General features: G+C 36.5%; 1 protein-coding gene across 1 annotated transcript in view; it reads right to left on the bottom strand.

Moving 5' to 3' along the window:
• Positions 1–607: 607 nt before the first annotated feature.
• LOC140712050 (uncharacterized) overlaps positions 608–25733 on the bottom strand; it is a 234225-nt gene continuing 209099 nt past the window's right edge. The window contains exon 4 of the mRNA XM_073017736.1: positions 608–2039. Coding sequence (XP_072873837.1) covers positions 2026–2039 — 14 coding nt within the window. The 3' untranslated portion in view covers positions 608–2025. The remainder of the gene's footprint in view (positions 2040–25733) is intronic.

Below are 25733 nucleotides of genomic sequence, written 5' to 3'. Positions count from 1 at the left end.
AACATTTGGAAGCCAGGAGTTTGAGATCAACCTGGCCAATCTGGCAAAACCCCAGCTCTACAAAAAATACAAAAAATACTAGCCAGGCGTGGTAGTGCACGACTTTAGTACCAGCTACTCTGGAGGCTGAGTTGGGAGGATCATCTGAGCCTGGGAGGTCCAGGCTGCAGTGAACTGTGATTGTGCCACTACACTCCAGCCTGGGTGCAGAGGGAGATCATGTTTCAAAAAAAAAAAAAAGAGGGGAAGGAAGAAATGAAGAAACCAAAGAGAGAAAGAAGGAAGGAAGATCTAGATAAGTTGTATGCCAATAAACCTAAAATTACTTTGCATAATATTCCTGTATTTATAACACATAAAGCAACAATTCATTCCAAAATAAATTTCACTAATATAGATGTCCTAAATATATGTAAAACCACATATACATTCAACTGAGTTGCAAAACACGTTAAATAGTATCAAATATTTCAATATTGATACCTACTGACACACTACAAGAGTTCCCTAACTAAGGAACTCTGATTATGATTGTCATAGTAACTAACATATTCTGAAATAATTTATCTATAAATACAGAACTTAAATACAGCTTGTCAACGTACGCTTTTACTCAGAAATGATTTTTATTCAAAACCCCATATATTTGACATTCATATGCAAATTTATAACTACTGATGGAATTGATTTCTTTGTGTTTGAGATGGAGAGCAATCCTGTCCAACTGCCATACCTGCGGGTTATTAATTAACTTCACATTCACCATTATTAAAATATTTTATTACCCTTGATTGAATGTGAAAATAACTACTTGTCACAGGCAAATATTATCAAAAGTGCAATAGGGCAATGAGGGTCACACAACCAAAAATGTAATCCATTTGTCTTTCATTGAAGAATCCAATAAAGCTAGAGACATGCAATAGTATAACTAAATAATTCTTGGTTTATTTGTGGGGGAGAAGGAGAAACTAAGGGAAACAATGATCCTATTTTGATATTATTTATCTTTAGGTGCTCAGATAATTCTTGCAATACTTAACATGTCTGGAAACATAGGATCTTTCCCATTTATGGAAAATATGACAAATAAAGCTAAATTTAGAAAAAGTCACATATTCTAATAAAATATACTAAGGGAATTAGTTCTGGCCATAAGATAAATTGATCACATAAATCTCCAGGAAAATATATTAATAGCTACAGTAAAATCCAATAAAACAAAATTAGCAGCTTTATGCCTCAGGGCACATTCAACTTCTCTTACAGATCCCAACTTCCAGATGCCATTTCAGCTCAATGCCCTGTCTCTCTGCTAAAAAGCATTTTGTTTTTAAGAAATCCATTTTTTCTCAAACAAGGAATCTTTGCATTAAAAATGTACAAACATTTTAAATTAGCATTTGAACAAATAACCAGAGAAAAACTTACATTTACTTGCCTTTCTACCATTTGTAGTTTAAAAATATACCAAAACAAAAATAATGTGTTTAATTATGGAAGTAATGTCCCCACAGGCATGTCTACTAAATGAAATATCATAATGAAGATATTTTGCGAACTGTAAAATAATAACATGTAAGGCAGTATTGTCATTTTACTTGCAAGGAAACATTTAAGACAGAGACTTTCTAATATAAGTTGGCAAACAAAACATTACTAACTGTCCTAAAATAAAAGTTTTGATTAAAAGAACTTTGATATTTTTAAAAAACACTATTTTGCTGATATATTAAACCACCCAATCTGCTTCCAAAGTAAGCAAATTTATTTTGTTCAGCAAATATCATAGTTACGTATTAGCATAACATTGTTATTAATTTATTATTCACAAGCTTATTTAAGTTGTTAAACAGCTAATCTTTAGAATACTTTACATGAAAGATCCACATTATTTATATGAAGAGAATGCATGTCTTCTCACAATGCTGAAGTAGGGTAATATCAGTTCTTAAGATGCATACTGATGAGATGCATACAAGTTTCTCAGAGCCAACCAGATTCAAGACATATGTCAAATTACATTCATTTTTCCAATTCTGTGAAGACAAATTAATTTTCAAGCTTTGTTAGAGAAAAGCGTATCACCTTGGTCTCCTCAGAAATACCATGTGTAGACAAAAAAAAAATTAACTAATTAAATACAGTTTTAAAACCACCCACTCTTTTGTTAGTCCCTGTGTCTCCTGCACAGATGCTAGGCTTAAGGTCCTGTGCACTGACTGAATGTCTGGGTTGCCCAGCGTAAAGACACTTTCTTATCCTTCTCTATCCCTGAAAAGCCATGCTATTCATCACACTGGAAGAGGCAGATATTTCAAGGGGAAACAGTAAGTTGGAAAGAGGGTTTGGATAACAGAGCAGGAAGTCATTTTATTTTTCTTGAGTCTCACTCTATAGGGCTTAGACATCAAGGAGCCCAGGTAAGTTGAGGCTCTTCTTTGGTGAAGGGATGAAAGACTTCACATGAAGCCAAGGACTGTGGTAGGAATATTCTCTGTCCAGGACCTCAAGGAGGCCAGGCACGTTGGCTAATGCCTGTAATCCCAGCAGTTTGGGAGAGTGAGGTAGGTGGATCACAAGGTCAGGAGTTCGAGACCATCCTGGCCAATATGGTGAAACCCCATCTCTGCTAAAAACACAAAAATTAGCCAGGCATGGTAGTGCACACCTGTACTCCCAGCTACTCGGGAAGTTGAAGCCGAAAAATTGCTTGAACCCGGGAGGCAGAGGCTGCAATGAGCCGAGATCGTGCAACTGCACTCTAGCCTGGGCGACAGAGCGAGACTCCATCTCAAAAAAAAAAAAAAAAGAAAAAAAAAAAAGAACCTCAAAGAATAGTTGAGTAAAACTCTGTAGTGTAAACTAGTTTTTCTAATTGCATGTTTTTATATTTTCTTGTCTTCTCCAAACATTTAGTTCAGTCTTACTGAAATATTTTTACCTGGCCTATACTTTGCTAAAAATAGTTAAGAAAAGTGTGTCTTCCCAACCTCCTCCTCTTAGGCCAGAGGTTAAATAGGAAGAAACAACTTTCCTGAAATCAAGATGATAGTGATAGTGGTAATATTCTAAAAAATAAAAATAAAAAAATAAGTCAGAGTAGTGTGGAGAGATGAACAGAACGTGGCTTCTGCATAAGAAAATATTTCCTCTATTGCCAATCTTAGATTATGTGCATAATATGTTATTAAAAAATCAGTGGGCTTTCTTTCAGTTGATGAAACAAGTATTTTAGGGAGGAGGTATTTTTTGGGTTTTCAGTTTTTGGGTTTTTTTTTTTTTTGGCTTGTTTAGGTTTTTTCATAACATTTTCATTCTCGACATTAAGTTAATAACTAGTAGAACTGAATGAAAATTTTTCAACGTTTTAGAAGCAACCTTTTGTGGATTGGTTTGTGATTTGGACCAGCTTAAAAATGATATTTACAGATTCAGGACAACATCCAATCCATCAGAAAACCCTTTGGCTCTACCTTTACCATATACTTGGAATCCAGCCACTTCTCAACAGCTCCCCGGGTATTATCTTGGTAATCTGCAGCAAAGGCCTCCTAACTCATCCGCCTCATTATACCCTTAGCCCCTGCAGTCTATCTTCAGCACAGCAGCCAGAATGATCATTTAAGTCTAAGCCACACCATGCCACTCTGATGAAGTACCCAGGAATGTTTTTCCACATCAACCTTGGAAAATTCCTTCTGTGGCCTCAGAGAGGATGTATAATCTATACTCCCTTCCCCACCTTTTACATCGCAGAATCCCTCTTCGGCTGCTCTCTCGATGACTATTCATCCAGCTCCAGCCACAATGACCTCTGCATACTTGCTCCAATACCAAATGTGCTTCCAGCAGCAGGCCTTTTGTACTAATTGTTCCTTCCGCCCAGAAAAAAAAAAAAATCCCCTCTTCTCCAATGTATCTGTAAACCTAAATTCCTCCTCCAAATTTTTGTCACCTTCTTCTTAACAGAACCTACCCCAACCAAAGCACTTAAAACTGCAACTCTCCTTACCTACATCCAAACTCCCTAACTTGCTCTAATTTTCCATTTTCGAAACTCCGTGTATTTTTCAAATATGCAGTACAGCTTAATTATGTATTATGCTCAGTTTTATCACCTATGATCTCTATTTCTTACTATAAGTTCCATGAGCAAAGAAATTTTGTTTTGTTTACTACTACATCTAAAGCATTTGGAACAGTGTCAAACACACAACAAACACTCAGTAAATTGTTGCTCTAAAAAATTATTGAAACAGCAGATACAAACAAGACCACCCTAATCCTAACAAAGAATTCCACAACTGCTGCATAGAGGAGGTGTTCTCATTCATCATTTTAATCCATATTAATAGAGCCTAACTAGGGTCCCGACAGAGTTCCAGGTGCAGGAATACAATGAAGTGAACAAGCTAACATGGTCCCTGACTACATAAGCCCATGCGGGAGACATGAAAAATTTTAAACATCTCAAAAGTAAGCTGAATTTGTTTTAATACAGTCACAGGCAGGCACACAAGTGCTCTAGGGAGATTTGACTTAGGGAAGAATGCCAAACAGGCTTACCTAAGGAAATTACACTGAGCTGAACTCTGAGGGATGAGTGTGAGTGATTAAAATAGAAAAAAAGGAAAGAAAATTTCATGAGAATGGTGTAACATGTGCAAAGACCCTGTAGTGAAAGGAAACACATTTCTTAGGCACCTAATTGATGACAATGGCAGCAAGAGCTAAAAAACCAAATGAAGACCGGGAGATGAATGGTCCCTTGCAGTCATGAATTTGACAGGCATATGCATGATCTTTGTAAATCATGTTAAAGATGTACACCTTTACACTAAGAGAAATGGGGAGCTATAAAAGGATGTAAGTGTATGTGTATGCGTTCATGTATGTATGATAAAGGACATTGGACTAGTTATTGACAACATCAAATTCTGGTTTGAAAATAGGGCTGTGATAACCAGATATCCAGATGCATTAGAAGGAATTTGGACTCCTTCCTCACACCCTACACAAAAGTTAACTCAAAATGGATCAGAGTTGAGCCGGGCACAGTGGCTCACACCTGTAATCCCAGCACTTTGGGAGGCCGAGGTGGGTGGATCACAAGGTCAGGAGATGGAGATCATCCTGACCAACATGGTGAAATCCCATCTCTACTAAAAATACAAAAATTAGCTGGGCGCAGTGGTGCATGCCTGTAATCCAGCTACTCGGGAGGCTGAAGCAGGAGAATCACTTGAATCAGAGAGTCGGAGGTTACAGTGAGCCGAGATCACACCACTGCACTCCAGCCTCGGCAACAGAGTGAGACTCCATCTCAAAAAAAAAAAAAAAAAAAAAAAAAAAAAAAAAGGGATCAGAGTCTTAAACGTAACACTTAGAAGAAATAGAGGAGTAGTGCTTGCCTCAGCCGCACATATACTAAAACTGGAAAATAGAGGAGTAAATTGTGACCTGGGTTAGACAAAGGCTTTTTTGATATGACATCAAAGTACAAGCAACAAAAGAAAAATGAGAAAATCAGATTTCATAAAAATTAAAAACTTTTCTCCTTCAATAAATGACATCAAAAAAGTAAGAAGAAAAATTGCACAAAATGGGAGAAAATATCCTAAAGACAACTCAACAAAGGACAACAAAGTTGAAAAAATATAGGAAAAAGATTTGAATCAAAGATATGCAGATGGCGGTTATGGCTGAAATGTTTCTGTCGCCCTCCAATTACACATGTTGAAACTAAGTCCCAAGGTGATGGTATTAGGAAATGGGGACTTTTGGGAGGTGATTAGGTCATGAGGACAGAGCCCTCATGAATGGGATTAGTTACTCCATAAAAATGGATTGAAGGCTGGGCATGGTGGCTCATACCTGTCATCCCAGCACTTTTGGAGTCTGAGGTGGGCGGATCACCTGAGGTCAGGCGTTCAAGACAATACTGGCCAACATGGTGAAACCCCATCTCTACTAAAAATTCAAAAATTAGCCGGGCGTGGTGGCAGGCACCTGTAATCCCAGTTACTCGGGAGGCTGAGGCAGGAGAATCACGTGAACCCAAGAGGTGGAGGTTTCAGTGAGCTGAGATGGCATCACTGCACTCCAGCCTGGGTGACAAGAATGAGAGCTGTCTCAAAAAATAAAAATTAAAATTAAAAAAAATGGATTGGAGGAGCTTGTCTACTCTTTCCACCATGTAAAATCACAGCTACAAGGCACTCTGTCTGTGAGAACAAGAGCCTTCACCAGGTAATGCCAGCACCTTAATCTTGAACTTCCCCGTCTTCATCACTATGAGAAATGAATACATTTCTTTCGCTTATAAGTTACTCAGTTTAAGGTACTTTGTCGTAGTAGCCCAAACAGAAATAAGACAATGGTGAGTAAGCAAAATATATGCTCTACATCTTTAGTCACTAGGGAAATGCAAATCAAACCCACTAGGAGGTATGGATTTACTCTTTTGAGAAAATACACAATAAGAAAGTCACCTAATAACAGTTTTTGGTGGGGAGGATGTGAAGAAATTAGAACCTTGTATGGTTTGAAGGTGTCCTCTCCAAAATTCAGGTGTTGCAACCAAGGGCCAATGTGATAGTATTAAGAGGGCAGAGCTCAGAAAGGTGATTAGGCCAGGAGATCTCCCTCATGAATGAACATAAGGCTGTTATGAAGGAGGCTTTGCACAGTCCTGCTTGCTTACTTGCTCTTCTGCCATGTGAGGACACAACGTCCCTCTCCCCAGTAGTAGGCAGCAACAAGGTGATCTTGAAAGCCGGGAGCTACCCTCGCCAGACACTAACCCTGCCGGCACCTTGATCGTGAACTTCCCAGCCTCCAGAACTGTGAGAAAACACATTTCTGTTCTTCATAAAGTAGAACAGTCTCCGGTATTCTGTTACAGCAGCACAAACAGAATGCGACAGAACCCTCAGAAATTGCTGATGGACATATGTCATAGTGCAGTGCTTTGGAAAACAGTTCAGCAATCCCTCATAAAGTCAAACATAGAGTTTCCATATGATTCAGCAATTTCACTCCAATGTATATACCAAAGGAAAAACATACAGCCACACCAAAATTTGAACAAGACTGTTTATAGGCTGGGCACAATGGCTCACTCCTGTAATCCCAATACTTTGGGAGGCTGAGGCAGACAGATTACCTGAAGTCAGGAGTTTGAGACCAGCCTGGCCAACATGATGAAACCCTGTGTCTACTAAAAATACAAAAATTACCCTGACGTTGTGGCACAGGCCTGTAATCCTAGCTACTGAGGAGGCTGAGGCAGGAGAATCGCTTGAACCTGGGAGGCAAAGGTTGCAGTGAGCCAAGATCGTGCCACCGCACCCCAATCTGGGCAACAGTGAGACTCCATCTTGAATAATAACATTAATAGTAATTATAATAATGTTATAGCAGCATTATTTATAACAGTCAAAATTAGAAAAATCCCAAATGTCCATCAACTGATGAACAGATAAACAAATGTGATTTAATCATACAAAGGAATATTATTTGTCTATAAAAAAGTATTCAGTACTAATACATGCTACAATATGGGGGAACATGGAGAACATCATACCAAGCGAAATTAGCCAGTCACAAAAGGTCATGTATTTAATTATTCTATTCGTGAAACATCCAGAATAGGCAAATCCATAGACACAGAAAGTAGTTTAGCGGTTGCCAGGGGCTGGAAATGGCTAAAGAGAAAATACAGAATGACTGCTAATAGGTACAGGTCATTTTTGGTGGGTGATAAAATGTTCTACAATTGATTAATAATTGCACATTTTTGTAAATATACTAAACAATTGAATTGTACAGTTTAGGTAAGTAAATTTTATGTTGTGTAAACTCTATTTCAATAAAACTATTATAATAAAAAAAAACAAAGAGTTAATGATTACTGGCACAATCTGTGGAGTTACTGCCTAGTTTTGAGGTATGGCAGAAGTACCACTTAATTAAACTTGGGTTATTTTACTTGAACTTCAACTTTCTGTGATAGTAATGCCTGCCTTATAGTGCTATCGTTAAGTCTAAATGACACCACACTTAGAAAATACTAAGATCAGCTGGGCGCAGTGGCTCACACCTGTAATCCCAGCACTTTGGGAGGCCGAGGCGGGTTGATCACGAAGTCAGGAGTTCATGACCAGCCTGGCCAAGATGGTGAAACCTCATCTCTACTAGAAATACAAAAAAATTAGCCGGGCATGGTGGCAGGCGCCTGTAATCCCAGCTACTCAGGAGGCTGAGGCAGAGAACTGTTTGAACCTGGGAGGCGGAGGTTGCAGTGAGCCACTGCACTCCAGCCTATGCAACAGAGCGAGGCTCCATCTCAAAAAAAAAAAAAAAAAAAAAAAGTAACTGCTAAGATGAAGTCCAGCAAAGTGTAAGCACTATATAAGTGTTAGCAGTTACTATGACCCACCTCAGCACCCACCATAACACATGACTATACCAGTTTCACCTGGAGCTCGCCAATATGAAAAATGCCATTTTTAAAAGTTGCTAATCATTTTTAAATAACATTTGTCATTTCTTCTATGCAAATACATAAATTCATCTAAGTACAGAAAAAATAAAAAGAAAGAGAAAAATATAAAATGTCTGGGTATAATCTTCAAGCTATGTGCATATATAAATAAAACCCTGAAACTTTTCCTCGGAGATAATAAGTAAGCCTTTGATAAATGAAGAGATTTACCATGAGTCTGGATGAGGAGATCAACTGCTGTGGTTCTTTTTTAAATAGTTTATACTCCCAATGCAATAACAAGCTATTTATTTATGATCTTTTTTAAAAAAATTAAACTTCATCTGGAAAAATAAAGAGGCAATAATAGCTAAGAAAATTTGGAAAAGAAAGAGTAATGAGGAGAGACATGCCTTTCTGGATATTAAAATAAATTATAAGCTATAAAATAATTAAAATTGGGCTATATAAAACAACACAGTATAATCAGTACAATAACCTCTTACAATATCATATTTAACAGACAAATTAATGAAATATAGTAAACTGCCATAAAATAGACTCTAATGGTCATAAACATTGATTTCATGCTGAAAGAACTATCACAAACCAATGGAGAAGGAAGATAGTAATCAATAAATAGGGTTAATGTCATAAACCAAAATCAGTTTCAAATAAAAAAGTATTTAAATAAATTATTTTAAAAATGAGTTAAATAAATATTTATTGCTAAAATTGGAAGCAATTTGTTAATTATTTAAAAAACAAAAGCAGTTATTAAAGAAAATGTTGATAGATCTGAATGAAAAATAACTAAACCCTCTTAATGTCGAAAAGAACATAAATTAACATAATTTTTTTAATTGGAAGGTTTTTTTTTTCAATGCCAAGGTTAATCTTGTATTCTCTCTCTCATATATACACACACAAGCACACACACACTCTCTTAAAATAAATGTGAAAAATAAGGAAATCTAATAATGAATAAGCAATTAAACAAAAATAATAAAATATAATTGTTTAATGAATATATATAATATTCCATTTCTGTAGTTTTTGCAGCAAATGAAGAAACACATGCTTTAACATATGGAAAATATCTTTTAAATATGATTTTGTGTTGATAAGTTGGTGCAGAGTATAAATTGGTTTGAACATCTGGAAAGCATTCAACAGTTTGTATCAAAACACTTACAAATCCCTATGTAATTTAACTTAATTATTCTTATTCTGATATCTTTCCTAAGTATATCATCACACATTTGGACATAAAAATATGTTAAAAATATCTTCATTATAATCTTGTATATAGAAGAAGATAATGTAAATAAGTCAAAATTTCAATAATCAAAAAATAATTATGGCACATCTATACAAAAGACAATTTTAGGCAGTATGAACAGATGTTTGAAGGATTTTAATGGCATGAGAAAATTTTTACCATATAATATCAAGCTAGGAAATCACTGCTTTCTCTTTTTGAGACAGAGTCTCCCTCTGTCGCCCAGGCTCTGTCTCCCTCTGTCGCTCCCTCTGTGCAGTGGCACGATCTTCTCTCACTGCAACCTCTGCCTCCAGGTTCAAGTGATTCTCCTTCCTCAGCCTCCCAAGTATCTGGGATTACAGGCATGTGCCACCATGCCCAGCTGATTTTTGCATTTTTAGCAGAGACAGGGTTTTGCCATGTTGCCCAGGTTAACTCCTGAGATGAAGCAATCCAGCTGCCTCGGCCTCCCAAAGTGCTGGGATTACAGGCATGAGCAACCACAGCTGGCCTGAAAATAACCATTTTAATTGTACTTAGAGTTTAATCACAATTTGGGCATAGAAAAAATAGTGACAGAAAGTATACAAAATGCAAATATGCTATGATGGCTATACTGGGTGAGTATAAAGTGTTTTTTTTCATTTTTACTTAATTTGTTCTCCATTTTCTAAAATCGGCCTCTATTCCTATAATAAGCATATACACCATAGCTAAACATGGATTCTCTGAATATGTCTTTTGCGATTGCTTCAATCATGTTTTCTTATTTTCTGCTAGTTTACAATTATTAAAATGTGACTCTGGGGTGCAGACTTACTTTAAATTTTATTTAAATGGCAAAGCAAGTATTTTGCCACTACTAGTATTACAATAAAATTGATATTTTGTGTTAGAGTATCTATTATCAACATGGATGAGTTTTGTGATTTATAAATAATAATTTTAAAGGCATTAGTACATTCAAATAAAGTATTTTCATAGTTCATTTCTTCCTCCAACTCTGTTAAGTAATAAATGTTCAAAATAACAAGTCTAAACAAAATATTATTTACTCTTTTAAACTTCACACCTCTATATGTCACCAATTTATTGGGATACTGAGAGACAGGACTAGCTGAATTTCCTAGGCCAACTAAGAATTCCTAAGCCTAGATGGGGAAGGTGACCGCACCCACCTTTAAACTCGGGGCTTGTAACTCAGCTCACACCCAACCAATCAGGTAATAAAAAAGGCTCACTAAAATACCAATTAGGCTAAAAGCAGGAGGTAAAGAAATAGTCAAATCATCTATCATCTGAGAGCACAGTGGGAAGGAGGGACAATGATTGGGATATAAACCCCAGTCATTGGAGCTGGGAGTGGGCAACCGCCTTTGAGGCCCCTCCTCTTGTATGGGAGCTCTGTTTTCACTCTATTAAATCTTTCAACTGCACTCTCTCCTGGTCCATGTTTGTTCTGGCTCAAGCTGAGCTTTCGCTCGCAGCCATCACAGACCCGCCATTGACTCCCACCCCTCCCGCTCCAGCAGGGTGTCCTCTGTGTTTCTGATCCAGTGAGGCACGCATTGCTGCTCTCGTTTGGGCTAGAGGCTCACCATTGTTCCTGCACCACTAAGTGCCCGGGTTTGCCCTAATCGAGCTGAACACTAGTCGCTGGGTTCCATGGTTCTCCTCCGTGACCCATGGCTTCTAATAGAGCTATAACACTCACTGCATGGCCAAAGGTTCCATTCCTTGGAATCCGTGAGGCCAAAAACCTCAGGTCAGAGAACAAAAGGCTTGCCGCCATCTTGGGAGCGGCCCGCCACCATCTTGGGAGCTCTAAGAACAAATACCCACCTGTAACAATACGTTCAGTAAATTAATGCAAATTTGAATTAGAAATGAAACTTATGAGTTTAAAATAACATTTAAATTACAGATATACAGATCTACACAAGACAAAACCACTTTATAAGTAGCAAAAGAGGTGAATGTAATACTAATTAATCTGCTTACATTCTAATGCAAATTAAAACTGAAGAGTTTCTGCACATCACTGTTTTGGCTTTATCTAACAAAGATCAGACTGATAAGAAATAAGTATCATTCTTTTGACATGTAACATTACTTTTGAAAAACAAATATTGCAATAGTAAATTATATACAACACTTTCGTGAACTCGTTTGTGAGGTTATTATCTCTCCTGTTCCTGTATGCCCCTTTTCCTCAAAAATCCAAATATTTTATTCTTTGGTCAAGTTTACACATTAAATTGAGGGTAGTCATTCAGTTCAAACCTGTGCCCCTTCTCCTCAGCCATTAATTCTTTTCTGTCTGATGCTTTAGCGTGCATAATAGCAAAATGCATTGAAAGAGCATCAATTGCCTCTTGTAATCTAAATTTAAATACCCTGATTGCAGTTTAGAAGCCTTCCTGTGATATTTTTTTAAGAATCTGTTTCATGGAAGTAAATTTTTAAGCACAATTTTTTATGCATTACAGTCTTTTGAAAGATTGATTCAATAGACCTTCACATTCCTTTATTCTCATCTATGCTAGTTTAGAAACTGGCTATTTAATTTATTTTTAATTTACAGTATATATTGGTACAAGTTAGATCGGTTTGCACATCTCATTTTTATTCCAAATCTATTTCCCCTGAGTAGTCAAAACTACTGGAGTAAAACATTTATTACTCTCTATTTTTGTTAGCGCTCAATCCTGTAGTTATGCATCAGTTCTTTGAATTTCTCTCATTAAGATTAATACACATATATGTTTTCATCTTATAAATATGTTTCATGTCATATCCTATTGGAATAGCTAGGGTGATATTAATAAATCAATTCATCTTTGCAGGGCTTTTGCTCCCCTGTTTTTGTTTTTCTCCCTCTTACTTAACTTAGCATCTTCAAAATGCAGAAATGATTAGATTTTCTTAATTCTGTTAAATAGGTTCATACACATTACAATGAGCAGCTATCACTTAGAAAATGTCAATAACCTTAGAAGTCAAATCATGCTGATTCGCTTCCAGTGAAGCATGGAAAAAACTATTACCCTAGATTTATTAGCTATGCGTATTGGGAACACTCACAAACAATTAAGCTTTTGAATGTGGACAAGAGCATGAGAAGTACAGAAAGTGCACTATGTTGAAAGTAGAAGCTTCTAAACATGGCTCTGATCAGCTTTGTCAGCCTTGATAGGTCAGTAACATTCCCTGGACCTCCGTGTCATCTGTTAAAACAATATTTGTTTCCAATTTCACACTTTTTGAACTATTGTTAAAGAAATATACTTAAACACAAACTCTTCTCCCAACCCAGAAAATTGCTCCAATAAGACAGAAAAGAAAAAATAATTTTAGTATCGAATAGCCTTAAACCAGGACATGGTGTACATCACAATAATTGCTATGAGATTGCAAAAACAGAAAGAAATCTCATTTTATATAGCCAAGCAGATACAACCCATTACACACATGTTTTCAGGATAAACAATAACTAGTCCTCAAATCAAAGGACTTGACAGCCCCATTGTGACATATGTGACAACACATAGTGCATCCTGGATTCTTGGTCGTTGGGCTGGCCATATGGGTTTGTTGATTGGTTTTATGCAAAGGAAAAACAAACTTCTCATATCTTTATCAAAAGTGGTAGTTTTGCAACTTGGAGTGAGATGCCCACCAATGTTAGGTTCCTACCCTCCCACATCGGGGTACTTTTGTAATTGGGGACCTCAGTTTTAAATATATATTTTTAAATCACTTACTCTCTTTTTCTTCCTTTCCTTCCCTCACCTCTTCATTCCTTACCTCTCTAGACACTCTTCTCCAGCAATGCACACTCACTAAATTTATTTTCTTCCTTAAGAAACTCAAAAGACTAATTTTTTGAAACAAGGCATGGAGCCCTAATGGTAGAATTCTCTTTAGGAAGAGTTGTGAACTATCAATCCACCATCATTTGGCTAAAGTCAAGATAATACCAACCAGATCTTCAGATGGGCGAGTACCCAAGATAGCCAGCAGAAAAAGACACTAAGACCTTGCACTCCGCATGACTCCTGCATGTCTCCCATATCAAGTTTCCCTTTTTAAGCCTTATGATAAACTTTAAAATTGGAGATGGTCTTTACAACTTGAGTTCAGCATCTTCACAAGTCATCTGGCCCTTAATTCAAGTCAATTTTTCCTTCCACCACACCTTGTCTCTCAACACTGGCTTTTGGGTAGTGGACTGTTGGACTTAGGTCCAGTTACACTTTCTTCCTTGAGGATGATTACATTTTCAAGAGATGGTTCTCAGATCCTCGAGCAAAACATTCTGGGGTCCTGAAGCTTCCAGGCATTCTTTAGCTTTTTAAGATTAAAATATATTTTTAAAGACAGAGAAAGAATAAACAAGTTCTCTAAATTAAATCATCTGAGAAAAGAAAGTGGGAAGAAGTATTTTTCCTTATTTTCGACAGAAATAATTAAATCTCTTATTTTTAATTTGAATTTGTCCTTACACTGCAAAATCTCAACATTGTAAATAAGCACACATCAGTCTAAGCAAGAAGAGGAGTTACTCCTTGAATCTCTAAACAGACGGATGTTTATTTCAAAAAAAATGTTATCTTACAGAGAGTATCTCACCATTCAGAAGGGTGTTCTGAATATCATTTAAGAATGTGAGTAGGAAATCATATAATATAAATTATTAATTTTGAATAATTTGACACTTTGTAAGTGGAGTTATGCTTTTAATTTCCTCTTAGGGTCCCTGGAAAGGGATAAAGCACTACTTTGGAACAGCATGCTGGCAAACGGAGTGTTCAGTGCAGATTAGACCTCTAAATGCTGGGATCCAGGGGTCAGCCCTCAGACAACTTTTATTCTCTAACTAGACTCTCTCCAGGATTCAGCTTTTAAATGTTTTCTATATTTTGATGATTTCCAAATTTACATCTCTGACCCCAATTTCTACCCTGTTAAGTCTCATAAATCCAACTGCCTGAATAGTATTTCTACTCTTAAATGTGCAAAGGAAAATACCTCAGTCTCTTCCACTCCCTTTCTAAGGAGCATAGGCTTCCTACAAAGCAGCCCCACCATTCTCCCAGCTAGGCAGAACAAAGGCTTATGAATCCTACCGCCCCATCCTACTCATCAGTGAGTTTTATTAGGTTGGTGCAAAAGTAATTGCAGTTTTTGCCGTTGAAAGTAACGGCAAAACCTTAAGAGCTTTAATCTACATTTCAAATATAACTGAAATGCAGTCAGTTCTCATTGACTCACCACTACCACTCAGATCCAAGCTGCCATCATCTCTTCACAAAATCACCCACTCTTCACAGTATCAGGGTGACCTTTTAAAAATGAGGCCCCACGCGGTGGCTCACACCTGTAATCCCAGGACTTTGGGAGGCCGAGGCGGGCGGATCACAAGGTCAGGAGATCAAGACCATCCTGGCTAACACGGTGAAACCCCAACTCTACTAAAAATACAAAAAATTAGCCGGGCATTCTGGCGGGCGCCTGTAGTCCCAGCTACTAAGGAGGCTGAGGCAGGAGAACGGCGGGAACCCAGGAGGCGGAGCTTGCAGTAAGCCGAGATCATGCCACTGCACTCCAGCCTGGGCGACAGAGTGAGAGTCTGTCAAATAAAAACAACAACAACAAAAAAACTAAATGAGATTCTGTCACTTCCCTGCTCAAGATCGTTGTACTAGCCTATTCTCACTCTGCCAATAAAGGCATACCCGAGACTGGATAATTTATAAAGAAAAAACATTTCAAGGACTCACAGTTCCACATGGCTGGGGAGGCCCCACAATCATGGCAGAAGGTGAATGAGGAGCAAAGTCACGTCTTACATGGCAGTAGGCAAGAGAGTGTGTGCAGGGGAACTGCCCTTTATAAAACCATCAGAATCTCATGAGACTTAGTCACTATCACCAGAATAGCACAAGAAAAACCCACTCCCATGATTCAGTTACCTCCCACCAGGTCCCTCCCGTGACACGTGAGGACTGTGGGAACTACAATTAAAAATGAAGTTTGGATGGGGACGCAGCCAAACCATATCAATCATCTAATAGTTTCCCATCACAGAGGACAAATGACAAGTTCTTACTAAGTGAAATAAACCAGTCACAAAAAGACAAATACTGGATGATTCACATGAGGTATCTAATGTAGTTAAATGCATAGAAACAGAAAGTAAATTGGTTGTGACCAGCGGAAAAGGGAGAGTTGTTTTATAAAGTGAAAAAATTCCAGAGATCTATTTCACAGCAATGTGAATGTACTTAACACAGCTGAACTGTGCACCTAAAAAATGGTTAAGACGGTAAACTATATGTTATGTGCTTTTTACCACAATAATAAAATAAGCTTTTGCCAGGGTCTGTAATGTCCTAATGACATGTATATCTGTGTTTAAGAGAAAAACCTCTGGAATGGTGATGAGACAGAAAAAAACAAAACACACTAGAGTAAGAGTTTGGTAATGGCAGATCAATTATGAAAGGTCCAGTGTAGTGACAAGGCCATCAGGAGGGGGGTGAGAGGGAGAAAGAGTAGAGTAAGAACAGGAAGGCCACTCTAATTCTCGAGTAGCCAGTAGTAATTTTAAAGCTCCATAGGCTTTTAATTAATCATAGATCTTCATTAATAATGCTGGTAGTATTTATTTAGATCTATGTTCCTTCTAAAATCTTAAGAAAAAATGAACCTATTACTTACCTTTCATTGATGAAACCACAGATTTGTTTGGAAGAACAATGTGATAATGCAAAGCAATGTGTCATTTAGACAGAAAATGCTGCTTAGCCCCTGAGGAAGTATATAGTAACTTGTTTCTAATATTTGTTTTAATTTCCACAATATTCAGGAGCTTTCTTTTCGAGAAAAAGATGACCTATTGTTCAGTCAATAAAGTATAGAAGTATGCTCTTAATAAATGTTGATTTCTTATAAAGTTTTAAAAATACGTTTTTTTTTTTTTCTATTTTTGTGTGTGTGCAATTTTATATAAGGGAATTTTTGTGCCTATTCTATGCTGTCACTTTAGTGACCTTTCTACTCCTTTTAAGAGCTACACGAAACCTTTGAAGAAAGAAGAAGGCACTCACAGTAGACTGCTTAACATATGTAAAGAAACATATTTAGTTTAGGTTGAGATAAATTTGATTTAAACCACATCACTACAACCCCAACAGGTACACTTCGATACTCAACCATGCCTGCAGAAAGAGAAAAAACTCTAGTAAAAAGAAATGCTTTACTACATGTTTTGCCTACTTTAAGGTGCTGACTATTTAATAATTCTGCTGCCTCAGAACTAGGTTAACTACTTAAAGCTGTGTAAATGTTACTGATTATTTCTGTTGCTTTTTCATACAATTAACATAAACTTGATCTATGTTGGTAATTTTTAATAACACACACACAAGGGTCTTAGGCAGCACTAAAAGTGCTGATCTGCAGTTTGCTCTCAGGAATGCAGAAGCTCATCCTCACATACCCTGAGGGTGAGCAAGTTTAGTATATTTTAATACATTCACAAGTTAAATTCTATAAAAGAGAACCATTAGAAATTAATGTTAAACTCCAAACAGGTTTGGATGTACCATATTAGATCATAAGTGATATGCAAATGCTTATTTTTAGCAAAACTCCAGTGTCATAGTTTATAGAATTATTTTCAAATTATAGGCATCTGAAAGAAGTATTCACAAAACTACTCAATTACAGTTGACCTGGAAACAAAGAATAAGAATATGAAATCTCTAAAGGCTGTAATATAAGGTATAGTTCTTAAAACCAATTGTATGGAAAATCATCTAAGAAGGGACTAAAATATAGCAATGACTGTGACTCGCTCCCAGAAACTCTTACTTAATTGTTCTGAGACAGAGCCACTGATTTAGATAATCACTCAATTATGATTACATTGTAAGGCCAGAACTCAGATATATACCTATTCTCAGATATATAACCTATTCAGTTATATACCTATTCTCCCCCCAACAACACACAAAAAAACACACTAAGGACAGAAAATACCTCAGGTATTATACTTTTTTTTCCAATATCTTATATACTATTGTCTAACTAGAGTCCTTTATAACTTCAGTTATAAAAAGCATTGGGATTTGACAAATGAATACTCTGGAGGAAGGGGGAAAGAGTTGGAACTAAAAGGAGAAGGCACAAATTCTGGGATAAAATACTAAAAAAATTTGATGTCAAACTGGCTTTGGCCTTACCTTCTAGACATTTCCCAGTGGATGAGACCATTTGTCCAGCTCCAGTTATGGTGATAATTCTCTGCAATCTCCAGTAACAGGGATGGTAGTCAGGAGACAAGTCGTTTGCCGTTCTCCCTACAAACTGTTTTGTTTTTGTCCCTGAATGAAATGAATTCCAAGTTGTGCTAATTTCAGATGGACACTTAGAAATAGATACAAAAGTGAATTCATTTAATTCTTGAGGTGAAGAGAGAAAAGATATACTTTAGGTACACTATGACAGAATTATGAACAGAATAAGATATAAGCAGACATTAGCAATATTGCAATTTCTGTTCTGGATTGCCACAATAAAGCAAATATAATAAAGTGAGTCACACAAAATTTTGGTTTCCCAGTGTATATATGTAACTAAATCTCAAGTTCAGTGACTGGTTGCTTATAGTCTAATTAACAAGAGCTGGGTCTGATGTAAAAAAAGTGACTTTCTGTTTTTTTTTTTTTTTTTTTTTTTTTTTTTAGACAGAGTCTCACTCTGTCACCCAGGCTGGAGTGCAGTGGCATAATCTCAGCTCACTGTAACCTCTGCCTCCCAGGTTCAAGTAATTCTCGTGCTTCTGCCTCCCAAGTAGCTGAGACTATAGGCATGCGCCACCACGCCCAGCTAATTTTTGTATTTTTTAGGAGACATAGGATTTCACCGTGTTGGCCAAGCTGGTCTTGAGCTTCTGACCTCAGCGATCTACCTACCTAGGCCTCCCAAAGTGCTGGAATTACAGGGATCTGGCCCAAAGTGAGTTTTTCATCCCAAAGCTTAGCTTAAAGGAAGAGGGACAGGCTCCTGCCTTTGAGGGTGTCACTTCACCTTTGGGACAGAATGCAGGGACTTTTAAAGCAGAACGTGGCATGAACAGCATGCAGGGGAGGGAGTGAGCAGATGGGGGTCCATGTGACTCACTTCAGTGCCTTCTGCACTGTTTGGTCGAGTTGGTACCATTATGGGAAGAACTAGGCTATAAAGTGGCCGTTGTCTCGAGATACTCTCCAGATAGGATAGAGTTTTCTGTATTAGTCCATCCTTGTGCTGCTAATAAAGACATAACCAAGACTGGGTAATTTATGAAGGAAAGAGGTTTAATGGACTCAATTCCACATGGCTGGGGAGGCCTCATTATCATGGTGGAAGGCGAAGGAAGAGCAAAGTCATGTCTTACATGGTGGCAGGCAAGAGATCCTGTGCAGGGGAACTCCTATTTATAAAACCATCTGATTTCATGAGACTTATTCACTACCATGAGAATAGTATGGGGAAACTGCCACCATGATTCAATTATCTCCACCTGGTCCCGCCCTTGACACGTGGGGATTATGACAATTCAAGGTGAGATTTGTGTGGGGACACAGCCAAACCATATTAGTTGTAAATTGACTGTTGTCCCTTGAGGCAATCTCCTGGTGGGAGAGAGCTCTGGCTCTGGAGCTTCTAAGTAACTACATAGTTAGCTAAGCTTGCCCAGTAGTGAGTGTCCGGTGAAGAGAAAGTAAAGGTTATAATTGCATTTCTAAAGAGCAAAATAGGAAGTAGGGAACAGGGGAAAAGGAGAAAAGAGATAAAAAGAAAAATTTAATTAAAAAAACATATTTCTCTTAGAAAAAAGTGGGGGTACTAAGTTATACATACGCGTTACATTTACAGAATACTGTGGTCTGTTAATTGTGCCATAGCATTATGTCTAAAAACAATGTACATGCCTTAATTTTAAAATGCTTTATTGCTAAAAGCTGCTAATGATCATCTGAGCCTTCAGCAAGTCATAATGTTTTTGTTGGTGGGAGGTCTTGCCTCAATATTGGTGACTGCTGACTGATCAGAGTGGTGATTACTGAAGATTAGGTTGGCTATGGCAATTTCTTACAATAAGACAAAAACAAAGTTTGCTGCATTGGTTTACCCTTTATTCAATGAAAGATTTTTTCAGTAGCATGTAATGCTGTGTGATAGCATTTTACCCACAGTAGAAATTCTTTCCAAATTGGAGTCAATCTTTTCAATCCCTGTGATGGCTGTATCAACTTCATGAAATATTCTAAATTCTTTGTTGTCATTTAAAAAAAAAGTCCACTGCATCTTCACCAGGGGTGGATTTCATCTCAAGAAACCACTTTCTTTGCTCATCCATAAAAAGCAGCTCCTCATTTATTTAAGTATTATCTTGAGATTTCAGCAATTCAGTCACATCTTCAGGCTCCACTTCTAACTCTAGTTCTCTTGCTGTTTCCACCACATCTGCTGTGAATACTTCCACTGAAGTCTTGAAACCCTCAAAGTCATCCCTGAGGACTGGAATCAACTTCTTACAAACTCTTATTAATGTTATTTGGGCCTCCTCTCATGAATCATGAATGTTTTTAATGACATCTAGAACAGTCAATCCTTTCCAGAAAGTTTTCAACTAACTTTTTCCAGATTTATGAGAGGAATCATTGTGAAAGCTATAGCCTTACACAATGTACTTCTTAAATAATAAGACTTGAAAGTCAAAGTTACGCCTTGATCCATGGACTGCAGAATGGATGCTGTGTTAGCAGGCATGAAAACAACATTAATCCCCTTATACATCTCTATCAGAGCTTTTGAGTGACCAAGTGCATTCTCAATGAGCAGTAATATTTTGAAAGGAATTTTTTGAGCAGTAGGTCTCAAGAGTGGGCTTAAAATATTCAGGAATAATGATGTGAATAAATATGCAGTCATTCAGGTTTTGTTGTTACATTTATGGAGCACAGGCAGAGTAGATTCTGTATAATTCTTAAGGGCCCTAGGATCTTTGGAGTGGTAAATGAGCACTGGTTTCAACTCACAGTCACCAGTTGCATTATCTCCTAACCAGAGAGTCAGCCTATCTTTTGAAGATTTGAAGACGGGCATTAACATCTTTTCTTTTAGCTATGAAAGTCCTAGGTGGCATCTTTTTTCAATAGAAAGTTGTTTTATCTACATTGAAAATATGCAGTTGACTGGAACCACCTTCACGAGTTATCTTAACTAGATCTCCTGAATAACTTACTGCAGTTTCTCCATCAGTACTTGGTACTTCATCTTGTACTTCCATGTTATAAAGATGGTTTCTTTTCTTAAACCTCATGAACCAACCTCTGCTAACTTCCAGCTTTTCCTCTGCAGTTTCTTCCATCTTTTCCTCTACAGTCAGGGCCTTGCTCTGGATTGGATTTGTCTTAAGGGGTCATGGTAGCTGCTTTGATCTTCTATCCAGATCACTCAAACTCTCTCTATATGGGCAGGAAGGTTGTTTTGCTTTTTTATCATTCATGTGTTCATTGGGGTAGCACTTTTAATTTCCTCCCAGAACTTTTTATTTGCAGTCACAACTATGTTATGTATGCAGAAAGAAATCATGGTTTCAACTTAGAGTCCCCAGCTATTTTCATGTCCTATCCCCCAAATTCTAATAAACTATTTTGCTACAAATGCCCTCATTGAAAATCAAACTTAGAGACTTCCACTTCAGGACATTTTGGATTTTCTAATACTGAAACTGCCTCCCTGTAGAGGAAATTTGACAAAATATGTAAGGAAACTGTTTCCAGACATTAGGCAACATGGGGAACAAGACTATAATCCTTAAAGGAAGGAAAATAAATATGGTGAATACTACAATAACCCCAGCTTTCTGCCTGGATGCAAATCAGTCTCTCTCAGTTGAGGAGAAAGAGATTAGAGTTTGAGGATGCTGAGGCAGCTAGAACAGCCAGAACACTAAAGGAGATAAAGCTACACAGAGAAAGGGTTAAAAAATCTATTTTAAGTTCACATTAAGTTTGTTGTTAAGAACTAAGATGCACAGAAAAAGAGTGAAATTCCATAAAGCCAAGTGAAGACTACTAGAAACCTATAAACTGAACCATCCTCAGAAGTCACCCAGGGAAGGCGGCCATTTGAGTTCTAACCATCCATAACAGTTCATCTTCACTGAAGATTCAGTAAGGAACCCAGAAGGGCAACACTGTAGTGCATAAGGTTTAACTATTCATATGTAAAGGCTATTTTATAGTCACCTATGGCAGGCAGAGTTCTAAGATAGTCTCTGAAATTTCTGCCCTCTGTCATGCATGCTATGGACTATGTGGTCTTGAGAGATTTGATCCCTTGATTAGGTTGCCTTATATGTCAAATGGTGATGGTGAAGTCAACCTCATGATTACATTATATTATATAAGACTGATATAGCAGACTAAAAGGATATTAGAAGTCAAAGAGATGCATCCCTGCTTACCTGAAAGAAGGCAAATGCCATTGTTATGAACTGCTAATGGGGGCCACTGGCAGCACCTAGATGCTGAAAGTGATCCTCAGCTGACAGCTAGTGAATAAATGAAAACCTCAGCCATAAAGTCACCAGAAAGTGAATTCTACCAGCAAACAATGAACTTGGAAGAAAACTCTGGACAAGAATTGCAACCCAGATCATCGCCTTTATATCACCCTGACCAGAAGACCTAGCTAAGCCGTGCCCCAACTCCTGATTCAACAAAACTATGAGATATTAAGTTTGTGTTGTTTTAAATTATGAAGTGTGTGGTAATTTATTACACAGAAATAGGACACTAATATGCCACCCTAACAAAGCTTAAAACCAGGTCTTGATGAATCAGGCTGGTCCACAAGTAATTTAAATGCCTGCAAATACAAATTGCAACAAAATGCAATGCCTGAACATTCAAATATCCAGCATCCAATAAAACCAACAAGGTATGCCAAATGCAGGGAATCAAGATCATAATTGGAAGAAAAATTATTCAATACAGGAAGACCAAGAAATAACAGAAATGATGGTTTTAACCAACAAAATTTTAAAACAATTGCTATAAGTATCATCAAGGATGTAAAGAAAAACATGAACACAATAAACAAATAAATATAATAATTTTAAAGAACCAAACAGAATTATTAAAGCTGAAATCCAATATCTAAAATGAGCAATTCCATGGATGTGTTTAAAAAAGATCTAAGATTGTAGGGGAAATGCTTACTTACCTTGAGGATATGGCAATAAAAAACATCTAAACTAAAGCACAGAAAGAAAAATCTGAAAAAAGTAAGCAGATCCTCAAGGTTAATATACAGTGTTAGTTAGTTAGTGTTAGTGTTACACCAAGTGTAATTAGCAATCCAGAAAAAGAGGAGATAAATTGAGAAATAGATGAATATGTTTGAAAAATAACTGCCATTTGTTTCTAAACTGGTAAAATCTACAAATTTAAAAAAAAGAGAAAGCTCACTAAACCTCAAGGAAAGTAAATATAAATAATTCACACTGAAACACAAACCATAATTGTATTATTGATGAACTCAACCAACCACTTAACAAATAAGTATTCTACACTTATTTATACTTTTAAAACTCTCAGCAAACTAGGAATAAAAATAAGCTTCCATAAAATGATAAGAGCAGCAATTTTAAAAATAGACAATAGAAAATAAATGGGCTGGCACAGTGGTTCATGCTTGTAATCCCAGGTGGGTGGATCATGAGATGAGGAGTTTGTGACCAGCCTGGCCAATATGGTGAAACCCCGTCTCTACTAAAAATACAAAAATTAGCTGGGCATGGTGGTGGGCACCTGTAATCCCAGCTACTCAGGAGGCTGAGGCAGGAGAATTGCTTGAAACCGGAAGGCGAAGGTTTCAGTGAGCCGAGATTGTGGCACTGTACTCCAGCCTGGGCAAAAAGGGCGAAACTCCATCTCAAAAGAAAAAAAAAAAAATGACACTGAAACAGTTTGAAAAAAATCAGTAAAATGTATAAAGCTCTAACCAGATTGATCAAAAAAGAGAGGATGTAAATTATCAGTGTGTAATAAAGGTAGTAACATCACTACAGATACTACAGAAATTAAAAGGCTAACAGGGCATCTTATGAACAATTATAAGCCAATAAATTTGACAATTAAGTTGAATTAGACATATTTCTTAAAAGATACAAAAACTGATTCAAGAAAAAAATGGATAATCTGTAGAGCCTTATAATTATTAAATAAATTTGATGTTTACTTTCTTAAAGTATCATGAAAAAATAAAATAACATTTAACAACTCCTAGGTCCACAAGGCTTCATTGGTGAGATATAGCAAAAATAAAGAAAGAAATAGCCAATAACCATTTATGATAGGAAGTCCCAGAAAATCAGGGGTAAAGAGGAATTTCCTTAACTGAATAAATACAAAAATTTACAGTCTACAGCACTCTAAAGATAGAAAAACAGTAATTTCTCCCTAAGATCAGAAATAAAGCAAAAACATCCACTCTCATCATTTCCACTCAACATTGCTATAGTTTAATAAGAGAAAAAAATGAAACAAATTCATCCAACAGATTAGAAACGACTTCATAATCTTATATGGAAAAAAATTAAAAGAATGTATGTGAAAGTTACAAAATTAAAAAGTAAATTTAGCAACATGAGAACATAGTTAATTAAAAATAGTTATATTTCCATAAAAAATAATATAAAATTGGAAAATTAAATTTAAAATTAATTTATTTTATTATATTATCCAGAAACATAAAATATAAAGAATAAATTTAATTTATTCTTGCTCAAAGTTTTGAGCAAGATGTACAGGAAAGTTACAAAATAGTGCTGAGAAATATCAAAGATTTAAATCAATAGAGAGATATACCATGTTCAAGAATCAAAGTATCAAAATTCTTTAGACGTCAACTATCTCAAAGTTGATATTTAGAATCAAAGCCATCCCATTCATATTGCAAGAGGTGTTTTGTAGAAATTTAGAGGCTAATTCTAAAATTTATATAGACATTTAAAGGATCAAGAAGAGTCAAAACAGTTTTGAAAAAAAGTAATAAATATAGAGGACTTTTACTTTTAGATTTTACCCTATTGAAATTGAAACATAGATCCACACCAAGATTTGTAATGAATATTCTTAAAAACTTCATTTTTAACAGCCAAATACTGGAAGCAATCTAACTGTCCATCAATGTGTGAATGGAAAAAAATGTAGTAAACCCATAAGATAAAACTCTTCGCTACAGAAAGGATAAAATACATAATACATCATCCAAACATTTTTAAAGCATCATACTAAGTGAAAGAAATCACTCACAATAGTTCATGATGTACGATTCTATGTATATAAAATTCTATAACAAAGAATATTTTAGCCTGGGGCTGCATGAAAGAATTTATTGGTAAGTGGCAAAAGGCAATTTTGTGAATTCACAGAAATGTTCTGTAAATTCATTGTCATGACGGTTGCATGAATATACATATTTTCAGCAATCCTCACACTGTACACAGAAATGGGTGTATTTTATTGTATGTAAATTGTACCTTAACAAAGTTGATCTTAAAAATCAGAGAAGGAATGGAAGAGACAAAGACATTGTAGAGTGAGGTTTACAGAAGTGTCAAGTGTGTTTCATTATTTGGTAATTTAAAATCCTTTCTGTATTATTTCATTTAGTTACTATTGTAATACAAATATCCCAAGTCCTCAGACCTCAAGGGTTATGTTTCATTTAAAAACAAAAATAAATAAACATAGCTCCCATATTCCTTTTGAAAGTAATTGGTCCTTCAAAATATTTTGACAACATTCATATGGTATCTGATAAGAACACTTCAGACTCCCTGTTTCCTCGTGTCCCTCAAGCTCTCTCTGCTCTACTGCCCCTAAATTTGAACACAGCCTCCTTTAACCCTCA

The sequence above is a fragment of the Chlorocebus sabaeus genome, chromosome 7 (genome assembly GCF_047675955.1).
Source record: "Chlorocebus sabaeus isolate Y175 chromosome 7, mChlSab1.0.hap1, whole genome shotgun sequence".
NCBI classification, from domain to species: Eukaryota; Metazoa; Chordata; class Mammalia; order Primates; family Cercopithecidae; genus Chlorocebus; species Chlorocebus sabaeus.
Note: the sequence above shows the minus strand (reverse complement) of the source record. Positions and strands in the feature narration are given on the sequence as shown.